Source organism: Oncorhynchus nerka, linkage group LG15 (assembly GCF_034236695.1).
Source record: "Oncorhynchus nerka isolate Pitt River linkage group LG15, Oner_Uvic_2.0, whole genome shotgun sequence".
Classification (NCBI taxonomy): Eukaryota; Metazoa; Chordata; class Actinopteri; order Salmoniformes; family Salmonidae; genus Oncorhynchus; species Oncorhynchus nerka.
Genome location: NC_088410.1, coordinates 64,340,278 through 64,365,618, shown reverse-complemented (window position 1 = coordinate 64,365,618; position 25,341 = coordinate 64,340,278). Strand labels below are relative to the sequence as shown.

General features: G+C 44.7%; 1 protein-coding gene across 1 annotated transcript in view; it reads left to right on the top strand.

Moving 5' to 3' along the window:
• LOC115143113 (sodium channel protein type 8 subunit alpha-like) overlaps positions 1 to 25,341 on the top strand; it is a 104,322-nt gene that overhangs the window by 40,366 nt on the left and 38,615 nt on the right. The window contains 3 exon segments of the mRNA XM_065001797.1: positions 2,397 to 2,729; positions 11,096 to 11,231; positions 11,743 to 11,981. Of these exon segments, the coding sequence (XP_064857869.1) occupies positions 2,397 to 2,729; positions 11,096 to 11,231; positions 11,743 to 11,981 (708 nt within the window).

Genomic DNA, 25,341 nt, shown 5'->3' with positions numbered 1-25,341 from the left:
ATTGGGGGTGAAGGGCCTTGGTCAGGGCGGCCACTCTGACAGAGCTCCAGAGTTCTTCTGTGAAGATGGGAGAACCTTCCAGAAGGACAACCATCTCTGCAGCACTCCACCAATCAGACCTTTATGGTAGAGTGGCCAGACGGAAGCCACTCCACAGTACACAGCCAAGACAACACAGAAGTGGCTTCGGGACAAGTCTCTGAATGTCCTTGAGTGGCCCAGCCAGAGCCCGGACATGAACCCGATCGAACATCTCTGGAGTGACCTGAAAATAGCTGTGCAGCAACGCTCCCCATCCAACCTGACAGAGCTTGAGACGATCTGCAGAGAAGAATGGGAGAAACAAGCCTGGCACTCTGCTACAAACCTGGCACTACAAATAGAGTAGTGTCAGGCTTGTAGCATCATACCCAAGAAGACTCAAGGTTGTAACCGCTGCAAAGGTGCTTCAACAAAGTACTGAGTAATGGGTCTGAATACTATGGGGTATTGTGTGTAGATTGATGAGAAAAAAATGTGTAATCCATTTTAGAATAAGGCTGTGACGTAACAAAATGTGGAAAAAGTCAAGGGGTCTGAATACTTTCCGAATGCACTGTACATACGTCTGTATCAAATTTATGATTAAGTCCAATTTTACAGCTTAGCCACCCGACTACAATGATGTCATACCAATGCAAGGTTTCATGTTAATGTAACAGAGGTTGCTACTGAGTGACAGAATTATTAAGGCCTCACACCTCTCCCTCGCTGCTCTTTTCTTCTTTCGCTCCTTCCTGGTGATAGTCAGTGACGTTGCATTGTGCTGACACATCTTCTGTTCAACACTAGTGCAAAGGAGAGCAGTTTTAGTGTAGCAGCAGTGACTGTACATTACACTAGTCTTGGTCTGTTTGGTTGTGAGGGAAGGGAAGGCCAGAGAGAGGCTTGCTTTCACAGGACCCCTCTACATTATTTATAAGGCCTTTTCATTGATCATTCACGGCCCTGCTGATAGCAGTAATCTAGCTGTGTTTTTTCATTACTCTGAGAAGCCCAGTCAGAACTGTTTTACTAAGCAAAATGGACCTTTGCATAATATTTGTGTGCCTGATTGCTAAAGTGACCATCTTCTAGTCTTTAGTTGCTGTGTCTTTCCATGTTTGAATTAACCATTATCTCTTTTCTGTCTCTGTAGCTAGGTTTCCATCCAATTGGCGACAGATTTGCGAATATTCTAAAATCTGCATAAAGACAGATACACTTCTTCCCACCAGTGGTGTGTTTCCACCACACAAAATGTCCTTCTTCGCTTAAGTTTTCATGTACCTAATAAAAATCTAAGGTTCAATATGTTTCCATCGCATTTTCAACTCTACCGACAGTTTTGTAACAAAAACAAATGTTAAATAACAAATGTGCCTACTCTGTTCTTGGCATGTGCGCTCTAGCCAACAGCTCACAGATACAGTCAAATCAAATCAAACTTTATGTGTGACATGCGCGAATACAAGTGTAGACCTTAGCGCAGTTCAGAAAATATTTACCAAATAAACTAAAGTACAAAATGATAAAAATAACACAATAAAATAACAATAATGAGGCTCTGTACAGGGGGTACCGGTACCGAGTCAGCGTGCGGGGTACAGTCCAGGTAATTTGTACATGCACATCATAACTTATTGTCATCTGTAGCCTAATAAACTGCAAGGTTTCCTGAGTCGTAGTGAGAGGACTACACACCATGTCATCGCGTAAATCCAAGTTTACTTCGATATGATGGTTGTTATATCAATATTTGTGCATAAAGGGGTTTCCATCGTAATTGCGCGCATAATACATTTTACCGACACAAAAAGATCCCGCCATGTCGAACAAACAAATGATCTGCCGGCATTTATGAAATTGTACCCCCTGTATATAGCCTCGTTATTTTTCATTATTTAACTAGGCAGTTAAGAACAAATTCTTATTTACAATGACAACCTACCCCAGCCAAACCCTAACCCGGACAACGCTGACCCAATTGTGCACCGCCCTATGGTAATCCCAATCATGGCTGGTTGTGATACAGACTGGAATTGAACCAGGGTCTGTAGTGAAGCTTCCAGCACTGAGATGCAGTGCTTCAGACCACTGCGCCAGTCAGGAGCCACATTTAATCTTCATTTTACTTTCTTTTTTTCATTCTTTCTCTCGCTCCCTCTCTTACCATCTCACACCAACCCCCCCCTCTCTCTCTCTCTTTCATGCTTTGTTTCGCTATCTGTCTCTTCTTCTTTCTCATCCCCTCACCTCTCTCTCCCTTTACTTCTCACTCTGTCTCACCCATTCTTGTTTGCCCCCACCTATCTATCTATATTTCCCTCTGTTTCTCTTCTCTCTCTCCATCCCCCTTCTCCCTCTCCCTCCTCCAGTCTCTCCTCTCCATCCCGGGCTCGCCCTTCATGTCGCGCCACAACAGCCGCAGCAGCATCTTCAGCTTCAACAAGGGCCGCCCACCCAAGGACGTGGGCTCGGAGAACGAGTTTGCTGACGACGAGCACAGCACGGTGGAGGAGAGCGAGGACCGACGGGGCTCCCTGTTCATCCCCTACCGCCGCAGCAGCTACAGCGGCTACAGCCAGGGCTCGTCGCGCCTCATCAACCCACTAGCGCCCCACATTGGAGGGAAGAGGAACAGCACGGTGGACTGCAATGGCGTAGTGTCACTCATCGCTCACCAGCCCGGCGGGAGCCTTCTGCCTGAGGTGAAAATAGATAAGGCTGCCACTGACGACAGTGTAAGGAAGTCCATAAACACTTTTTAGGCATGATGGAGGTTGCTCCTGCCCTGGTCTCTCCAGCTTCTTTCTCCTCTTTTTCCTTCTCCTCGCCTTTCATTTCGGTCCGGTTTCCTCTCTCTCTCTCTCTTCCTCTCTCTCTCTCTTCCTCTCTCTCTCTCTTCCCCTCTCTCTCTCTCTCTCTCTCTCTCTCTTCCACTCTCTTTCTCTCTCTCTCTCTCTCTCTCTTCCTCTCTCTCTCTCTCCTTCTTCCTCTCCCCTCCTCTCTCTCTCTCTCTCTCTCTCTCTCTCTCTATCTGTCTCTCTCTCTCTTCCTCTCCCCTCCTCTCTCTCTCTGTCTCACTCTCTCTTTCCCTTCTCTGTCCTTCCTTCTCATGAATTGCTCAGCACTCACAGCCTTATTACACCACTCCAATGTTTAGTCTTTATTTCTCCCTGCCCCCCTCGCTTCAGCTGCTCTGAGTGGCTTCCACCAATGAAAAACAACAGATTCCTGGCCTCCATTATACCATAGTAACCTGTCTATTAGCATATAAGTCAGTTTAAAATCATCCTGAATAGAAGTCTCTCTAAGAACCTATCCGACAAACAGATAGCTCTCCCTAGGATGTCGTGCCCCATCCACAACAAGCATTGCTAGAAACTCTCCTCTTAATCTGGCCTCTTCCCAAGGATTTGCAAATTCAAGACCAGTTTATTCTGTCTGTCTTTCAGCACAATTTATCCACCTCTCTTTTGTCCACCGCCCCAAGCTACTGGAGGTGCAATAAAACATAACCGTTTTCCAATAACAGCATTCTTCCTCATCCTAGTTACACTAAAACAAAGGTGCTAGTTAGTACCAAAAAAGGGTTCTTTATTTTGCTCCTGTTTATAAAAATGTGTATGGTTCTTCATTACCCTGATAGAACTAGAAGGTTCTTCATTACACTGTTAAATATTTCCCGTCTACTGGTTGCAGTGAAAATAAGGTAACTACACAAAAAGTTAATGTATTGAGTACAGTATATACATATGAGATGAGTAATGTAGGATATGTAAACAAAGTGGCATAGTTTAATTAAAGTGGCTAGTGATACATGTATTACATAAAGATGCAGTAGATGGTATAGAGTACAGTATATACATATACATATGAGATGGGTAATGTAGGGTATGTAAACATTATATTAAGTGGCATTGTTTAAAGTGTCTAGTGATACATTTTTTACATCAATTTCCATCAATTCCCATTCTTAAAGTGGCTGGAGTTGAGTCAGTATGTTGGCAGCAGCCACTCAATGTTAGTGGTGGCTGTTTAACAGTCTGATGGCCTTGAGATAGAAGCTGTTTTTCAGTCTCTCGGTCCCTGCTTTGATGCACCTGTACTGACCTCGCCTTCTGGATGATAGCGGGGTGAACAGGCAGTGGCTCGGGTGGTTGTTGTCCTTGATGATCTTTATGGCCTTCCTGTGACATCGGGTGGTGTAGGTGTCCTGGAGGGCAGGTAGTTTGACCCAGTGAAGCGTTGTGCAGACCTCACTACCCTCTGGAGAGCCTTACGGTGGTGGGCGGAGCAGTTGCCGTACCAGGCGGTGATACAGCCCGACAGGATGCTCTGAGTGCTTTTGGTGACAAGCCAAATTTCTTCAGCCTCCTGAGGTTGAAGAGGCGCTGCTGCGCCTTCTTCACGACGCTGTCTGTGTGGGTGGACCAATTCAGTTTGTCCGTGATGTGTACGCCGAGGAACTTAAAACTTACTACCCTCTCCGCTACTGTCCCGTCGATGTGGATAGGGGGGTGCTCCCTCTGCTGTTTCCTGAAGTCCACAATCATCTCCTTTGTTTTGTTGACGTTGAGTGTGAGGTTATTTTCCTGACACCACACTCCGAGGGCCCTCGCCTCCTCCCTGTAGGCCGTCTCGCTGTTGTTGGTAATCAAGCCTACCACTGTGGTGTCGTCCGCAAACTTGATGATGTGAGTTGGAGGCGTGCATGGCCACGCAGTCGTGGGTGAACAGGGAGTACAGGAGAGGGCTCAGAACGCACCCTTGTGGGGCCCCAGTGTTGAGGATCAGCGGGGTGGAGATGTTGTCACCTACCCTCACCACCTGGGGGCGGCCCGTCAGGAAGTCCAGTACCCAGTTGCACAGGGCGGGGTCGAGACCCAGGGTCTCGAACTTCATGACGAGTTTGGAGGGTACTATGGTGTTAAATGCTGAGCTGTAGTCGATGAACAGCATTCTCACATAGGTATTCCTCTTGTCCAGATGGGTTAGGGCAGTGTGCAGTGTGGTTGCGATTGCGTCGTCTGTGGACTTATTGGGGCGGTAAGCAAATTGGAGTGGGTCTAGGGTGTCAGGTAGGGTGGAGGTGATATGGTCCTTGACTAGTCTCTCAAAGCACTTCATGATGACGGAAGTGAGTGCTACGGGGCGGTAGTCGTTTAGCTCAGTTACCTTAGCTTTCTTGGGAACAGGAACAATGGTGGCCCTCTTGAAGCATGTGGGAACAGCAGACTGGGATAAGGATTGATTGAGTATGTCCGTAAACACACCAGCCAGCTGGTCTGTGCATGCTCTGAGGACGTGGCTGGGGATGCCGTCTGGGCCTGCAGCCTTGCGAGGGTTAACACGTTTAAATGTTTTACTCATGTCGGCTGCAGTGAAGGAGAATCCGCACGTTTTGGTAGCGGGCTGTGTCAGTGGCACTGTATTGTCCTCAAAGCGAGCAAAAAAGTTATTTAGTCTGTCTGGGAGCAAGACATCCTGGCCCGCGACGGGGCTGGTTTTCTTTTTGTAATCCGTGATTGACTGTAGACCCTGCCACATACCTTTTGTGTCTGAGCCGTTGAATTGCGACTCTACTTTGTCTCTATACTGACGCTTAGCTTGTTTGATTGCCTTGCGGAGCGAATAGCTACACTGTTTGTCAATTGCCTTAGGTGTCTGCTCACTTGGATGAATCATATCAATTCATGAGATAGCTTACCACAAAGGACATCAGGCACAGCCGTTCATAAATATGTGGGGCTAACTTAGAAACGATATGCAAAATCTGATATGGGCGGTGTTCTTGTATGACAGTCTATATTTGGCATATAGCAATCTAGTTCTTCTTTTAAACTATGTGGAGATCACAGGAGATTGGTGATACCTTAATTGGGGAGGACTGGCTCGTGGTAATCTATGGAGCTGAATGAATGGAATGGTATCAAACATGGTTCCCATGTGCTTGGTGTCATTCCATTTGTTCCATTCCAGCCATTACTATGAGCTTTTCTCCCTTCAGCAGCCTCCAGTGGTAGATGTACAGAATTTAATTTAAATATCCACATGGCTTCCCATTGGAGGAATTTGTTGTCATAATCACCTGACTTTGTGTCTCGCAACTGGCAAGGTGATATCTTGACGTCTGATAGTGGATTTATGTGCCACAAGGCGTACTTTCCAAGCGCGGGATGTTTTTCGAATATCAATCGTATTGCAAAGAACACTGTAACATACAAATAACTTATTTAGTAGTGCAAGTTATACATGACTTTATCTCATCATTCCTAGAAGTCTTATGGCATACCAAGTTAGAACATTTCCTTATGGTGCTACATGAGATACATGATCCTTTTATGAATGCCTCTTTTCTCTCTCTGACCACATCTGATTTGACCAATATCTTTGATAGATTTCTTGATTGTTTATAGGTGAATAAAGGTGGATTCTGGAGGGCAGAATTTAAAGAGGAGTCTGATGATAGTAAATGCCAGTGTTTATTTGACAGAAATGTGTTTCTTCTGTTTTTATTTGAATGTATCAAGTAACTGGACTCTGTTTAAGCTTTTAAGTAGTTTTTTTTGTTGCTTTATCAAGCCAGGTGTCGGGTATCCTCTCAAGCGGAAACACTCAATGAGAGAATTGGATTGTCTGTCATATTTTTCCTCTGTTTCACAGATGCGAGGCAGTCTAGGAAGTTGACTGACTGGTAAACCTCTTTTTAGGGGGATAACTATCCATTGTCTGTATAGTATTTTAATCTGTAGGTTTTCTGTAAACTGTAATACTTAGCGATTGGCCCTTCTTTGTATCAAGTACATCCAAGAAATATATAGAGTTAATGTTCTTTTCCATAGTGAAGGAAATTGATTGTACTCTAGAGTTAATGACCGGTGAGTTAATGTTCTTTTCCATAGTGAATGAAATTGATTGTACTCTGGAGTTAATGTTCTTTTCCATAGTGAAGGAAATTGATTGTACTCTAGAGTTAATATTCTTTTCCATAGTGAAGGAAATTGATTGTACTCTGGAGTTAATGTTCTTTTCCATAGTGAAGGAAATTGATTGTACTCTGGAGTTAATGACCGGTGAGTTAATGTAGTTAAGACATTTATTTAATTATAAAGCAATCGTCTATATAGCGGATCCAATATTTAACATGATTTCTGTAAAGGATTATTTTCATAAATAAAATAACATTTGAATTTCCCCATGAAGAGATTTGCTAATGGTTTTCCCATTGCTGTTCCAAAGGTCTTTAGGTAGTAATACCTGTCAAGTAGAAAATCGTTTTTAGTAAGCATTAGTTGTGCAAGCCCAATGATATAATTTGTAGGCACATCACTTAAGCGGTTGGAGAGGAAGAATTTGACGGCCTCCATACCTCCATCATTCGGAATATATATGTGTATAGCGATGAGACAACAAGAGTGACTAGTCAATTTCCTTCACTAAGAACTGGTATACTGGTAATTTCATTAGAAAGTCAGTGGTGTCTTTTAAAATGGGATTACAAATGTTTGACTAGTGGATAAATGTGGAAGCCCACATAACGAGACACCATTTCAGTTAGGGAGCCAACACTTGAAACGATAGGTCTTAACCGAGGAGCTGTGGTTGATTTGTGAACCTTAAATAAGCCATAAAGAATCAATACTGTAGGTTTTGGGACAGAAAGATTTCAATTTAAATTCCTGTTCTGTCAACAATTTATTTTGTAGTCCTTTATCAAGGAAATCAATTTCTTGTAAAAAAATGTTTTACCATCCAACAAGCTTTTCATGTTTTCTATATACATACATGTTGGTATTAGAAATCACAATCCCACTTCCCTTATCTGATCTCTGTATATTAATCAAGTTATCATTAATGAAGTAATCCAGAGCATTTTTTGACTCCTGGAATGGTTGTCTTTATGTTGCAAATGTCGACATTCACTTTGTTTCTTTAGTTGGATGTCAATGTAATTTTCTACCAATCTACAAAATGTGCCAACTGATGGGTTATTTAGAAGTGTTATGAAAGTACTTGTAGGTCTGAAGCTGGAGGAATTAGGGAAAGCTTCAGTTCTAGGGCTAAAGAAACCTTTCAATTTGATATTGCATTGAAACTTAAATAGTTCAATTGTAACATGAATAGGATTTGTGACTGCATACAGTACAATCCTTTGTTTAAAACATACAATTTGTTCACTAGAAAACTGTAGTTAAAAACTACATTCTCTCATGGAGCAGTGTTGCTTTGGGCATCTTCGTTTACCTCATTCCAACGTCCTCTCGTACCTCTCCTTGTGCAACTTTGTCTTTGGCATGTGTGCGTTTGGAACATTGCAGAGGCAAGAGGACCAAAAAGGTATTTCTGGATCTGGAGGATGAAGAAGACATCGCTGAGGTAGAGGATTCACCGTATTCTGATGCGCTGGCCTGTTGGGACGGGTGGGACGATGTCTGCGAGTGCTTGGGTTTCTCGGACAGCCAGGTGTTGACGTTCTGCTCCTTGTGGTCGACTATGTGGCACCAGTTGGGTCACAAACAACCCAGAGCAGAAGACTAGAAGCATGGCTTAGTAGGGCCGTGGTGTTCAGATAGCTATTTTTGGACACCCGTGAGAGTAAATGTAATTCTGGTTAATCTTTTCAACAGAACAGATGAACCGGAATTAAATTTGCTCTCACGGGTGAGTTGGACCGCAGAGTGAAGATAAAAGCAGCCAACAAGTGCTCAGTATATTTGGGAACTCATTCAAGACTATTGGAAAAGCATTCCAGGTGAAGCTTTTTGAGAGAATGCCAAGATTTTGCAAAGCTGTCATCAAAGCAAAGGGTGGCTACTTTGAAGAATCTAAAATATATTTTGATTTGTTTAACACTTTTTTGTTTACTACATGATTCCATATGTGTTATTTCATAGTTTTAATGTCTTCCCTATTATTTTAGAATATATAATAGTAAAAGTAAAGAAAAACAGATGAGTAGGTGTGTCTGGTACTGTAGATACAGCATAAATTACTGCTGAATATGAAAACATTCTGCCAAAACAGTAAATAAACCGGTAGCTTATGTAAAATATTTGACAGTATGGGTAGGCTACAGTACTGCTGTGCGATAGGAGCACGACATCATTACCTATTTCATCCCAGAGCCTATACCAAGGCAGGACATAGAAACCTAATAATATATTGATTAAATAAATATTGAACAACAATTCATCTTTTGCGTGCCGTGGCCTAATGCAAATTGGCCTAGTTCCCGCAAATAAAGTGTGTTGTTGTCACCATAAAAGGTGAATGGAGGGTGTTTTCCAGGCAGAGTTTTAATGCTAATTTGACATCAGATCTCATTTATAATGGCAAATGTGCATATGTACGGCATGCACCAAGTTTATAAATCTCTATTTTTGCTCAGACTTTACAGAAATGGCACACACAGAAATGTTATGTGAAATGTATGCAACGATTATAAATGAGGCCCCAAGAAGTTAATGTTTATTTTTCAACAATTTTCTGTCAGCTTGCTGCAAGTAATTATTGTAAAATTCAAGGTAATTTACTGTGGCTGATCTCTGTCATGTTCACTGACTAGATATGGTGATACGATATGGTAGGAAGGTCAGTGCTGCCAACCAAGGATCCCAAGGGTGCTCGCAACAAATAATGCTTTAGTAATTATCAACTAATGTTAAGCTATATTGTAATCAACAATGTTCAGTGAAAGTACATTAAGTTACTGGCAGCTAGTTGCAAGTAAGTTACTTGCAGTTACTGCACTGTAAAACAATCCTGTTTTTTTACGGTAACTTACTGGCAGCCAGATACCTTAAAGTTACTGTGAAAAAAGTTTACAATAATGTACATTTAAACCAAAGTTTCTTTGGATTTAAAAAAAATACAGTTACATACAGTTAACTGGCTGCCTTTCTAACAACATGTTTTTGGTAACTTTCAGGCATCTAACTTCCATTAACTTACTCTGAAATGCACAGTAACCTCTTATCAGTGCATCTCTTTATGGTCACATGCACTTACAACAATTGCAGAACTGACAGTGTTAACGAGGTGCTCAACCTTTGACGACTTAACCATTAACCACTTAAACTGGCACAACACTTCCACTGAAGGTTGGCACAAATACCTCAAATTCAGTAATTTGTTGTTTACCATGAATTCACTACAACCAGTACCTGTACTTTACCATCAAATTACAGGAACTTTTTAACAGTGTACCAATTCATGGCATAAAGGAAATCATGGTGGAGAGGGAAAGAACAGGATAGTTCTTCACAGCCTTCACAGCAGTTAAGAACACTTCCTGAGCAGTAAAAACCCTAGATGAAAAATGATTACACATATCACCCTCACCCCTTGACAAAGAATCTCTAAATATATATTTTTTCGTGTAGCATGGTAGTTTGAAATCCCCTTACTTCTCTCCAAGCCAAGCGTTTTACCTACTCTCCAAACGTAGCATGGTAGTTTGAAATCCCCTTACTTCTCTCCAAGCCAAGCGTTTTACCTACTCTCCAAACGTAGCATGGTAGTTTGAAATCCCCTTACTTCTCTCCAAGCCAAGCGTTTTACCTACTTTCCAAACGTAGCATGGTAGTTTGAAATCCCCTTACTTCTCTCCAAGCCAAGCGTTTTACCTACTCTCCAAACGTAGCATGGTAGTTTGAAATCCCCTTACTTCTCTCCAAGCCAAGCGTTTTACCTACTCTCCAAACGTAGCATGGTACAGTGGCTGTCTTGACTTCTCTTTTCTTATTAGCTATATGCCTGCTCTTGCATGGAGGTTTGGGAAGGGGATACAACTGTTATACGTTTTGGGTGGGACAGAATGGTTTGCTTAGAGTGGGATAATGTTGTAAGGAATGGGGCTTAGTGGTATTTTTTGTGTCTGGCATAGGGTTTTCGTGTCTGGTGTGTGGGATAGGATTGGGTGTTGGTCTCTCTCTCTCTCTCTCTCTCTGGTTTAAGCATACCGTGTGTCAGACACAAAGGCTAGGGTTAGTGATTAGAATGGTTTCAAGTTGTAGTGTTTGTGTAAAGCTTCTGATGGGTGTTTGTGTGTGTGTCCTGTCCCTGAGCGCAGACCACAGAGGTGGAGGGGAAGAAGAAACACTCGGGCTCCCTGATGGTCTCTGTGGACCAGCTCAGCCGCAACAAGGACCGGACCAACAGTGTGATGAGCGTGGCGACACATACACACTCACATACTCTGCTGGAGGGTATGGAACTCATACACACTCACACACACTGGTGGAGGGTACAGTTACCTCTACACACACTCTCACACACACACACACTGGTGTAGGTTACAGAACTCACACTCACTCACACACACTGGTGGATGGTACGGCTGCCTCTGTCCTCACATCCAACCTCTCACCTTTCAACCCCTTCCCATTTAGCCCTGCCATTTTGCAATATACTGACCTGACCACCAGACAACCAGCCTTATAGCAACGGGTCTATTTTTGTGACTCTTTTCCTCCCTCTCCCTCCCTTCCTCTCTCTCTTTCACTCTCTCTTTCCCTCTCTCTCTCTCTCTCTCTCTCTCTCTCTCTCTCTCTCCTCTCCTTTCCACACTCTCCCTCTCCCACTCCTACTCTCTCTTTTCCTCTTATTCACACTTTACCATTTTTGCTCTCTCTTTCACTTTGTCTCCCTCTCCTTCTCTTGGTTTACCCCTTTCTCCCTTGCCCCCTCTGTTCCCCCTCCCCCCCTTTCCCCATACAGAGCTAGAAGATTCTCAAAGGGCATGTCCATCATGGTGGTATAAGTTTGCCAACCTCTTCTGTGTGTGGGACTGCTTTCCCTTCTGGCTGAAGATCAAGTATGTGCTCAACCTGATCGTCATGGACCCTTTTGTAGATCTGGCCGTCACCATCTGTATCGTCCTCAACACCCTCTTCATGGCCATGGAGCACTACCCTATGACTCCTCGCTTTGATGAGACGCTGTCAGTGGGCAATCTGGTGAGAAACAGTCAAGTGTAGGGTACCACAGGAGTGTGTCAACGTGATTGTCATGTTTCTCACATCCAATTACTTCTCTCATACTTGGCTCTCTACCTCTGCTCCATATCTCTCCCTCTCTTTCTCTCTCTTTCTTTCTCTCTCTCTCTCACTCTCTCTGTCTCTACCTGCTCTGTCCATGCTGTGAGGAAGGAAGTGTGGTACAGATCCCTCAGAGCACTTCTTTGCTTGTTTAATCAGGCCCTTTCTTACACGCACGCACGCATTCATACACACATTACACTCTGCCCTTTGAAGGGAATTCATAAAAAACTCTGCTCTATTTTAAAGCAACCTTTTCTCACCACAGCAGCTATCTCAGTTTCTCTCCCCCAAATTTGTCTCTCTCTTTCTTGCCCCATTTTCTTCTCTGTCTCTCTCTTCCTACTAATTTAGCAGTTTTAACATGGCAGGACAGGAGTATGTCCGGGGGGTGGCAGGATTGGTTGGTTAGGGGATACATTCAAGTTTAATGTAACATGATTGATCGCTACCTTGTTAAGTGGAGCATACTGCTTGGCAAGGTATGAGGCTGGTGTGTGAGTGTGAGGAGAGGTTAGAGGGTATATGTCGTGTCCACTTGCTCTCAGATATCTCAGTTCAGTAGCAGAGTCCGTGGCCTGTCCGTGTGAGGTCAGAGGAATTGGCGTGTAAGGAGTGAGATAGGAAATGAGGTCACAGAGATTGGCGTGGTGTCAGCAACTATATGGGAAATTAGGTTACAGATGTTGGCATGGTTTCAGTGGTGGTGCAGGATGAATCATTGAGTGCTCTCTGCAGTGATGATTGGGCACATTATCAAGTATTGAGCACATGATCCGGTATTGGGCATAGGCCCACCAACATGCCATCATACAAACCTCCCTGTGTGTGTGCATGTGTGCGTGTGTGTGGCACTGCTCTATGACCTTGTCCTGCCAGGACAACCTTCACCAGCACTGAGACTCCAATCTATTTTTAATCAGCACTACATCAAACAAAATGCCATGCAAGCAAGATCCATTTCACATTTCACTCTCAAATTTCTGTATTTAAGCAGAATTTCTACAAATCATAAGTACTCTGTGATTTTAACCTCCATGTTCTGCATCACAGCATAGAACACACAGATCAGAACTCTCAGGTACAAATCTTGAGCAGACATTTTCTGGTTTCTATCAGAGATCAGAATGATATGTTATAATATACTACACACTTGATTCTATATTCAGATGTAGTATCTTAATTTGATCACTTGTCGCTGAGACTTTTCCTGCGCTGCAAGGAAGTCTTGAGATTGACATAAATTCACTGAAAACATGCAGTTCTCTTCCTTTCACTAGATCTCACACCTAAACTATAGCCTACTGTAGCCTATCAAAACGAATTTCCCATTAGAAATGATCAAAACTGGTCAAATCAAGATCTGACATCTAACAAGGCAGGAAAGACAACTGGGAAAAATGTTTACAGATTCCCACGCAATCATGAAACACAATTGGTGATACCAATGAGATAAGACTCAAGAGCTGTCAGAAAAGCGAATAAACCTTTCTCCCCGTCAAGACCTGAACCCAGACAGCTGTCAGTACAAGGTCTGCTACGATCATTTCATCACTGGTAAATCAAGGCGGATCGATTTTGAGTTTATTTGAGCTGTTCTGCTAACTAGGTGTTAACAACAACGCTACAGTAAATTAGCCAACATTAGCTAGCTAGTTGGCTTGTAGTCTAGCTTTTAGAATGTGTCGCGTGAGTTTCAAGTTTTGGGAAGCAATTTTTTCACCATAACAATGCACCTTTATAACAAAGGATTGCATGCCTCTGTCATTGCATTTGCAGACTAATAATGTAAACCTACTATTCCTAATGTGATGAGTAGATTGGATAGTGATAATGTAGGCTATTAATACGCGCATAGTGGCATAGGCTTAACCTTACTTTCCTTTGCATCGGAAAAATGTGACATTTGATACACATTTCATGCAATTTTACTACACTTTATGTGACTGGAGACAGCAGAATATTGTTTTAATAGGATGATAGCCATGGCCTACTCCACTGACACTGACAACAGATCAATAAAAAACGAATTTGCCTTCAACCATATGAATATATAAAATATAATTTGGAGCGTGTAAAAGACTACTGTTTATGATACTGTAAACATACTGTACTGTCATAATAGGCTATATTGTTGTATGGGTTAAATGAAAAGTATTTTTTTCATCTATGCTTTGCCTTGCCCCATTTAATAAAAAGTGTTTCATATAGCCCAACATTTCTCTTTCTTTTACAATTTGAACACATTTAGCATAGACTATGTAATTGTTGTGGTAGTCTTAGGCAAACCATTCTTCATTATCACAGTAGCACCTCTAAGTGCCATTCAGACCTTCTAGGAGAAACGTATCTGGCATTGAACTTGGTGGCAGTAGCTGTATGTTTTAAGCTAAGGATCCCATCATCTCCTGCTTTCATATATTTCACCACCTAGATTACAAGGGTTGGATTTGCACTAAACAATTTAATGTCAGCACAAGGCATGTACAAAATCCAGTGTAATGATTAGCCTCATATACATTGTCTACAGGTATCGTTTTTAAATTGAGAACATATAGCTGAACAATATGTAAACAACGTGTGAGTAAAGCTATTCTCTGATTCAGATGCACAATGTAAAGGATGCATTGCAAATGCCCATAAGGCTAATGCCATCATACTGTAAGCCAGTGGATCTCAACGCCAGTCCCCGAGTACCCCCAACAGTACAGTTTATTATAGCCCCGGACAAACACACCTGATTCAACTTATCAACTAATCAGCAGGCCCTCAGAGTTGAATCAGGTGTGTTTGTCCGGGACAATAACAAAAATGTGCGCTGTTGGGGGAACTCAAGGACTGGAGTTGGGAACCACTGCTGTAGGCCTATGGCTGCATTGACATTGCAGACCATTATCAGCTGCAAAATGGATTCACATGGCTGATGTCCTGAAAAAATTGTGACAATCAAATAAACCGAATTGGAGAGCTTATGACTGAACAGAAAGGTAATGTTAATTTATGAATGCAACACAGAAACAGACAAATTAGAGACAGATTCCCTTCCCCTCTTTATTGCAGGATTGTGATCTGTGTTGAATCAACATCAACAGTAGTTCATCTTGAATAATAGTTTAATTCAAAAGTAAAACAAATTTAAACACTTACTGTAACTTCAAAGAATCAACACTATTTCATATCATTTCAGAGTACAAGTAAGCTAACTCATTTGTAAGGTTAGACATTTTAGTAACAAGTAGACCATTATTACCAAACCCATAATTTCAGGTGAAGAAAAAAAAAGTCAATACCATAGGTGGCCAAACTCGCTCCACTGATCCCTGATATACGGGGAGAGCAGACTTCTGGTCTAGCCCAGCACTAGCACACTTGATTATTAACCAATTAGGTCTGATACATTGAATCAGGTGTGTTAGTGCTGGGCTGGAACAGAAGTGTGTACACCCAGTATGGTTGGCCTGCTCGAGTTGTAATAGGTTTATAGATTGTGTGTGACTTTTAAGCTGTATTTTTGTTCACAAAATGTGCTAACATCAGTACACATATAATCCATGGTATACAAGAATGTACCCTTATTATCTTGGGACATTCATTGGGACCTTTTCATCTGCAGACAGGTTTTTACGGCTCTCTGTACCTAAGGACGGAAAACATCACAAAGTAAACAGGCTGCATTATACTCAAATTAGAAAGCACTGAATATTATGTTGCTATATCTCTCTGTCCTCATTTTTTCTCGTTAAGGATTGGAACTGGAGAATATTTTCATAATGTCCTCCCACAAAGGTACTCGGTCTAACCAGAGTAGCCTACTCTCCCTTCTGACAGCTGTAACTGCTAGCTAATCCTTTCACCCTCTTCCATGGCTGTTAGCTAGCTACCTAGCTACAAATGCATTTAGAGTTACAACAATTAAACATATCAAGATTGCTAGCTAATATGAAGTTAGAAAGCTGGTAATATGTAGATGACTTAGCTAGCTACAGTGCATTTGGGAAGTATTCAGACCCCTTGACATTTTCCACATTTTGTTACATCACAGCCTTATTCTAAAATTGATTAAATCGTTTCCCCCCCTCATCAATCTGCACACAAAACTCCATAATGACAATTTTTCACATTTATAAAAAAAAAAAAAAAAAAAATGGAAATATCACATTTACGTAGGTATTCAGACCCTTTACTCAGTACTGTGTTGAAGCACCTTTGGCAGCGATTACAGCCTCAAATCTTCCTGGGTATGACGCTACAAGCTGGGCACACATCTGTTTGGGGAGTTTCTCCCATTCTTCTCTGCAGATCCTTTCAAGCTCTGTCAGGTTGGATGGAGAGCGTCGCTGCACAGCTATTTTCAGGTCTCTCCAGAGAAGTTAGATTGGGTTCAAGTCTGGGCTCTGGCTGGGCCACTCAAGGACATTCAGAGACTTGTCCCGAAGCCACTCCTGTGTTGTCTTGGCTGTGTGCTTAGGGTTGTTGTCCTGTTTGAAGGTGAACCTTCACCTCAGTCTGAGGTCCTGAGCTCTCTGGAGCAGGTTTTCATCAAGAATATCTCTATATTACTTTTCTCCGTTCATCTTTCCCTCGATCCTAACTAGTCTTCCAATCCCTGCCGCTGAAAAACATCCCCACAGTATGATGCTGCTACCACCGTGCTTCACCGTAGGGATGTTGCCAGGTTTCCTCCAGACATGACGCTTAACAGTCAGGCCAAATAATTCAATCTTGGTTTCATCAGACCAGAAAATCTTGTTTCTCATGGTCTGAGAGTCCTTTTGGTGCCTTTTGGCAAACTCCAAGCAGGCTGTCATGTTCCTTTTACTGCGGAGTGGCTTCCGTCTGGCCACTCTACCATAAAGTCCTGATTGCTGGAGTGCTGCAAAGATGGTTGTCCTTCTGGAAGGTTCTCCCATCTCCACTGGAGCTCTGTCAGAGTGACCATCGGGTTCTTGCTCACCACCCTGACCAAGGCCCTTCTCCCCCAATTGCTCAGTTTGGCCAGGCGGCCAACTCTAGGAAGAGTCTTGGTGATTCCAAACTTCTTCCATTTAAGAATGATAGAGGCCACTGTGTTCTTGGGGACCTTCAATGCTGCATACATTTTTTGGTGCCCTTCCCCGGATCTGTATCTTGACACAATCCTGTCTCGGAGGTCTACAGACAATTCCTTTGACCCCATGGCTTGGTTTTTGTTCTGACATGCACTGTCAACAGGTGTCTGCCTTTCCAAATCATGTCCAATCAATTGAATTTACCACAAGTGGACTCCAATCAAGTTGTAGAAACATCTCAAGGATGGTCAATGGAAATAGGATGCACCTGAGCTCAATTTCAAGTATCATAGCAAAGGGTCTGAATATTTATGTAAATAAGGTATTTCTGCTTCTTATATTTAATAAATTTGCTAGTATTTCTAAAAACAAGTTTTCACATTGTCATTATGGGGTATTGTGTGTAGATTGATGAGGAAAAACATTTATTTAATCCATTTTAGAATAATTCTGTAATGTAACAAAGGTTCTGAATACTTTCCAAATGCACTGTATGCAGTATGTAATGTTAGCTAACTAGCAAACATTATGTTAGCAGAAACTTAGCCTGCACACTAAGTTTCTATAGTAGGCTAGCTAGCTAATAATACATTGTTTTTGATTATTTTCTAAATATATTTACTTACATGAATAGGTTCTCCCACTTGCCTCCATTTTCTGTGTCCTTAGAAAAACAAAATAATGGGCCATCTTCCAGAAGTTTCTGGTGGTACTAAAAGCAGCCATCCATGTAGACGTTTGGAGAAATTTCAACAGACTGACTTCAGTCTTCAAGCATGGAGCCTGGTGCGGTTGCTAAGTGATTTGTGACACAACTGCAAAACCTCTATTGGAATCCAGCCAGAGTGAGAATAGCCAACAATTGGAACTTCTAATCACCTGCAATCTGCATTTAATTTGTATTTTTTATTTATTTAATTTAACCTTTATTTAACCAGGTAGGCTAGTTGAGAACAAGATCTCATTTACAACTGTGACCTGGCCAAGAAAAAGCAAAGCAGTGTGACACAGACAACAGCACATGGAATAACATGGAATAAACAATAACACAATAAACAAGTCAATGACACAGTAGAATTTTTTAAATCTATATACAGTGTGTGCAAAAGGCATGAGGATGCAGGCAATAAATAGGCCATACTAGCAAAGAATGACAATTTAGCAGATTAACACCGGAATGATAAATGAGCAGTTGATGATATGCACGTAGAGATACTGGTGTGCAAAAGAGCAGAAAAGTTAATAAAAGCAGTATGGGGATGAGGTAGGTAGATTTGGTGGGCTATTTACAGATGGACAGCTGCAGCGATCGATTAGCTGCTCAGGTAGAAGATGTTTAAAGTTGGTGAGGGAAATATAAATCTCCAGCTTCAGTGATTTTTGCAATTTGTTCCAGTCACTGACAGCAGAGAACTGGAAGGAAAGGCGGCCAAATGTTGACTTTGGGGATGATCAGTAAGATATACCTGCTGGAATGTGTGCTATGGGTGGGTGTTGTTATCGTGACCAGTGAGCTGAGATAAGGCGGAGCTTTACCTAGCATAGACTTATAGATGACCTGGAGCCAGTGGGTCTGGCGACGAATATATAGCGAGGGCCAGCCGACTAGAGCATACAGGTCGCAGTGGTGGGTGGTATAAGGTGATTTGGTAACAAAAGGGATGGCACTGTGATAGACTGCATCCAGTTTGCTGAGTAGAGTATTGGAAGCTACATTTAACATTTAACATTTAAGTCATTTAGCAGACGCTCTTATCCAGAGCGACATACAAATTGGTGCATTCACCTTATGACATCCAGTGGAACAGTAGTGCATCTAAATCTTTTAAGGGGGGTGGTGAGAGGGATTACTTTATCCTATCCTAAGTTTTCCTTAAAGAGGTGGGGTTTCAGGTGTCTCCGGAAGGTGGTGATTGATTCCGCTGTCCTGGCGTCGTGAGGGAGTTTGTTCCACCATTGGGGGGCCAGCTATTTTGTAGATGACATCGCCAAAGTCGAGAATCGGTAGGATAGTCAGTTTTACTAGGGTAAGTTTGGCGGCGTGAGTGAAGGAGGCTTTGTTGCAAAATAGAAATAGGAAGCCGATTCTAGATTTGATTTTGGATTGGAGATGTTTAATATGAGTCTGGATGTTATGCAGGTGAGTGAGGACCCAACAGCGATTCAACAGAAACAGAGTCTTTTAATGTCCAAACAGGGAAAACATAAATCCTCAATCTTTACAGGAGATGTCCAAATAGGGAAAACATAAATCCTCTATCTTTGCAGGAGAGTCCTCCTTCTAGTAGTAGAGGAGAATTGCAGGGCTAGCGGCAACAGACTGCAGGTCCCTCTGGGTAGGCGCGGGCCGTAGAGGACAGAGACACCTGCTCACACGCAGCATCTGATGAAGAGGCAGATTACGACAGGACGGGACAAGGGCAAAGCAAACAAGAATCCGACAAGGACAGAAGCAGAAACAGAGAGAGAAATAGAGACTTAATCAGAGGGCAAAAGAGGAGAGAGAGAGAGATAGTAACCTAATACGACCAGCAGGGGGAAACGAAGAGAAGAGAAAGCACAGGGACAAGACATAACATGACAGTACCCCCCCACTCACCGAGCGCCTCCTGGCGCACTCGAGGAGGAAACCTGGCGGCAACGGAGGAAATCATCGATCAGCGAACGGTCCAGCACGTCCCGAGATGGAACCCAACTCCTCTCCTCAGGACCGTAACCCTCCCAATCCACTAGGTACTGATGACCACGGCCCCGAGGACGCATGTCCATAATCTTCCGGACCCTGTAGATAGGTGCGCCCTCGACAAGGACGGGGGGGGGGAGATGAACGGGGGCGCGAAGAAAAGGCTTGACACAGGAGACATGGGTGGACGCGACGAGGATGTCGCGGAAGAAGAAGTCGCACTGCGACATGATTAACGACCTGAGAAATACGGAACGGACCAATGAACCGCGGGGTCAACTTGCGAGAAGCTGTCATAAGGGGAAGGTTACGAGTGGAGAGCCATACTCTCTGACCGCGACAATAGCTAGGACTCTTAGTCCTACGCTTATTAGCGGCTCTCACAGTCTGCGCCCTATAACGGCAAAGTGCAGACCTGACCCTCTTCCAGGTGCGCTCACAACGTTGGACAAAAGCCTGAGCGGAGGGGACGCTGGACTCGGCGAGCTGGGACGAGAACAGAGGAGGCTGGTACCCGAGGCTACTCTGAAAAGGAGATAGCCCGGTCGCAGACGAAGGAAGCGAGTTGTGAGCGTATTCTGCCCAGGGGAGCTGTTCTGCCCAAGACGCAGGGTTTCGAAAAGAAAGACTGCGTAAGATGCGACCAATAGTCTGATTGGCCCGTTCTGCTTGACCGTTAGACTGGGGGTGAAAACCGGAAGAGAGACTGACGGAAGCCCCAATCAAACGGCAAAACTCCCTCCAAAATTGAGACGTCCGAAACGGCGTCTGACGGAAGGCCATGAATTCTGAAAACATTCTCAATGATGATTTGTGCCGTCTCTTTAGCAGAAGGAAGCTTAGCGAGGGGAATAAAATGAGCCGCCTTAGAGAACCTATCGACAACCGTTAGAATAACAGTCTTCCCCGCTGACGAAGGCAGACCGGTAATAAAGTCTAAGGCGATGTGAGACCACGGTCGAGAGGGAATGGAAAGCGGTCTGAGACGGCCGGCAGGAGGAGAGTTACCGGACTTAGTCTGCGCGCAGTCCGAACAAGCAGCCACGAAACGACGCGTGTCACGCTCCTGAGTGGGCCACCAAAAACGCTGGCGAATAGAAGCAAGCGTACCCCGAACGCCGGGGTGGCCGGCTAACTTGGCAGAGTGAGCCCACTGAAGAACGGCCAGACGAGTAGGAACGGGAACGAAAAGAAGGTTCCTAGGACAAGCGCGCGGCGACGGAGTGTGAGTGAGTGCTTGCTTTACCTGCCTCTCAATTCCCCAGACAGTCAACCCGACAACACGCCCCTCAGGGAGAATCCCCTCGGGTCGGTGGAGGCTACTGAAGAACTGAAGAGACGGGACAAAGCATCAGGCTTGGTGTTCTTTGAGCCCGGACGATAAGAAATAATGAACTCGAAACGAGCGAAAAACAGCGCCCAACGAGCCTGACGCGCATTAAGTCGTTTGGCAGAACGGATGTACTCAAGGTTCTTATGGTCAGTCCAAACGACAAAAGGAACGGTCGCCCCTCCAACCACTGTCGCCATTCGCCTAGGGCTAAGCGGATGGCGAGCAGTTCGCGGTTTCCCACATCATAGTTACGTTCCGACGGCGACAGGCGATGAGAAAAATACGCGCAAGGATGGACCTTATCGTCAGAATGGGAGCGCTGGGACAGAATGGCTCCCACGCCCACCTCTGACGCGTCAACCTCGACAATGATCTGTCTAGAGACGTCAGGTGTAACAAGGATAGGAGCGGATGTAAAACGCTTCTTGAGGAGATCAAAAGCTCCCTGGGCGGAAACGGACCACTTAAAGCACGTCTTGACAGAAGTAAGGGCTGTGAGAGGAGCTGCCACCTGACCGAAATTACGAATGAAACGACGATAGAAATTCGCGAAACCGAGAAAGCGCTGCAGCTCGACACGTGACTTAGGGACGGGCCAATCACTGACAGCTTGGACCTTAGCGGAATCCATCTGAATGCCTTCAGCGGAAATAACAGAACCGAGACATGTGACGGAGGAGACATGAAAAGCACACTTCTCAGCCTTCACATAAAGACAATTCTCTAAAAGGCGCTGGAGGACACGTCGAACGTGCTGAACATGAATCTGGAGTGACGGTGAAAAAATCAGGATATCGTCAAGGTAAACGAAAACAAAGATGTTCAGCATGTCTCTCAGTACATCATTCACTAATGCCTGAAAGACAGCTGGAGCGTTAGCGAGACCGAACGGCAGAACCCGGTATTCAAAATGCCCTAACGGAGTGTTAAACGCCGTTTTCCACTCGTCCCCCTCCCAGATGCGCACGAGATGGTAAGCGTTACGAAGGTCCAACTTAGTGAAAAACCTGGCTCCCTGCAGGATCTCGAAGGCTGAAGACATAAGGGGAAGCGGATAACGATTCTTAACCGTTATGTCATTCAGCCCTCGATAATCCACGCAGGGGCGCAGGGTCCCGTCCTTTTTCTTAACAAAAAAAAACCCGCTCCGGCGGGAGAGGAGGAAGGGACTACGGTACCGGCGTCGAGAGCTACAGACAAATAATCTTCGAGAGCCTTACGTTCGGGAGCCGACAGAGAGTATAGTCTACCCCGGGGGGGAGTGGTACCCGGAAGGAGATCTATACTACAATCATACGACCGGTGAGGAGGAAGGGAGGTGGCCCTGGACCGACTGAAGACCGTGCGCAGATCATGATATTCCTCCGGCACCCTGTCAAATCACCAGGCTCCTCCTGTGAAGAGGGGGCAGAAGAAACAGGAGGGATAGCAGACATTAAACATTTCACATGACAAGAGACGTTCCAGGAGAGGATAGAATTACTAGACCAATTAATAGAAGGATTATGACACACTAGCCAGGGATGGCCCAAAACAACAGGTGTAAAAGGTGAACGAAAAATCAAAAAAGAAATGGTTTCGCTATGATTACCAGAGACAGTGAGGGTTAAAGGTAGCGTTTCACGCTGAATCCTGGGGAGAGGACTACCATCCAAGGCGAACATGGCCGTGGGCTCCCCTAACTGTCTGAGAGGAATGTCATGTTCCCGAGCCCAGGCTTCGTCCATAAAACAACCCTCCGCCCCAGAGTCTATCAAGGCACTGCAGGAAGCTGCCGAACCGGTCCAGCGTAGATGGACCGACAAGGTAGTACAGGATCTTGAAGGAGAGACCTGAGTAGAAGCGCTCACCAGTAGCCCTCCGCTTACTGATGAGCCCTGGCTTTTACTGGACATGAAATGACAAAATGACCAGCGGAACCGCAATAGAGACAGAGGCGGTTGGTGATTCTCCGTTCCCTCTCCTTAGTCGAGATGCGAATACCCCCCAGCTGCATGGGCTCAGCACCTGAGCCAGTGGAGGAAGATGGTAGTGATGCGGAGAGGGGGGAAATGGATAATGCAAGCTCTCTTCCACGAGCTCGGTGACGAAGATCTACCCGTCGTTCTATGCGAATAGCGAGTTCAATCAAAGAATCCACGCTGGAAGGAACCTCCCGGGAGAGAATCTCATCCTTTACCTCCGCGTGGAGACCCTCCAGAAAACGAGCGAGCAACGCCGGCTCGTTCCAGTCACTGGAGGCAGCAAGAGTGCGAAACTCTATAGAGTAATCCGTTATGGATCGATTACCTTGACATAGGGAAGACAGGGCCCTGGAAGCTTCTTTCCCAAAAACTGAACGATCAAAAACCCGTATCATCTCCTCCTTAAAGTTCTGATACTGGTTAGTACACTCAGCCCTTGCCTCCCAGATTGCCGTGCCCCACTCACGAGCCCGTCCAGTAAGGAGAGATATGACGTAGGTGATACGAGCTGTACCCCTGGAGTACGTGTTGGGCTGGAGAGAGAACACAATATCACACTGGGTGAGGAACGAGCGGCATTCAGTGGGCTCCCCAGAGTAACACGGTGGGTTATTAATTCTGGGCTCCGGAGACTCGGAAGCCCTGGAAGTAGCCGGTGGATCGAGGCGGAGATTGTGAATATGTTTCGAGAGGGCGGAGACTTGGGCGGCCAGGGTCTCAACGGCATGTCGAGCAGCAGACAATTCCTGCTCGTGTCTGCCTAGCATCGCTCCCTGGATCTCGACGGCTGAGTAGAGAGGATCCGAAGTCGCTGGGTCCATTCTTGGTCGGATTCTTCTGTTATGCAGGTGAGTGAGGACCCAACAGCGATTCAACAGAAACAGAGTCTTTTAATGTCCAAACAGGGAAAACATAAATCCTCAATCTTTACAGGAGATGTCCAAATAGGGAAAACATAAATCCTCTATCTTTGCAGGAGAGTCCTCCTAGTAGTAGAGGAGAATTGCAGGGCTAGCGGCAACAGACTGCAGGTCCCTCTGGGTAGGCGCGGGCCGTAGAGGACAGAGACACCTGCTCACACGCAGCATCTGATGAAGAGGCAGATTACGACAGGACGGGACAAGGGCAAAGCAAACAAGAATCCGACAAGGACAGAAGCAGAAACAGAGAGAGAAATAGAGACTTAATCAGAGGGCAAAAGAGGAGACAGGTGTGAGAGAGTAAACGAGGTCGTTAGGAGAATGGGGAACAGCTGGGAGCAGGAACGGAACGATAGAGAGAGAGAGAGATAGTAACCTAATACGACCAGCAGGGGGAAACGAAGAGAAGAGAAAGCACAGGGACAAGACATAACATGACACTGGAAGGAGAGTTTACAGACTAGCCAGACACCTAGGTATTTATAGCTGTCCACATATTCTAGGTCAGAACCGTCCAGGATGGTGATGCTAGTCGGGCGGGCGGGTGCGGGCAGCGAACGGTTGAAAAGCATGTATTTGGTTTTACTAGCGTTTAAGAGCAGTTGGAGGCCACGGAAGAAGTGTTGTATGGCATTGAAGCTCGTTTGGAGGTTAGTTAGTACAGTGTCCAAGGAAGGGCCAGAAGTATACAGAATGGTGTCGTCTGCATAGAGGTGGATCAGGGAATCACCAGCAGCAAGAGCGACATTATTGATATATACAGAGAACACAGTCGGCCTGAGAATTTAACCCTGTGGTACCCCCATAGAGACTGCCAGAGGACCGGACAACAGATTTGACACACTGAACTCTGTCTGCAAAGTAGTTGGTGAACCAGGCGAGGCAGTCATTAGAGAAACCAAGGCTATTGAGTCTGCCGATAAGAATACGGTGATTGACAGAGTCGAAAGCTTTGGCTGCACAGTACTGTCTTTTATCGATGGCGGTTATGATATTGTTTAGTACCTTGAGCGTGGCTGAGGTGCACCCGTGACCGGCTCGGAAACCGGATTGCACAGCGGAGAAGGTACGGTGGGATTCGAAATGGTTAGTGATCTGTTTATTAACTTGGCTTTCGAAGACTTTAGAGAGGCAGGGCAGGCTAGATATAGGTCTATAGCAGTTTGGGTCTAGAGTGTCACCCCCTTTGAACAGGGGGATGACCGCGGCAGCTTTCCAATCTTTAGGGATCGCGGGACGATACAAGAGAGAGGTTGAACAGGCTGGTAATAGGGGTTGCAACAATGGCGGCGGATAGTTTTAGAAAGAGAGGGTCCAGATTGTCTAGCCCA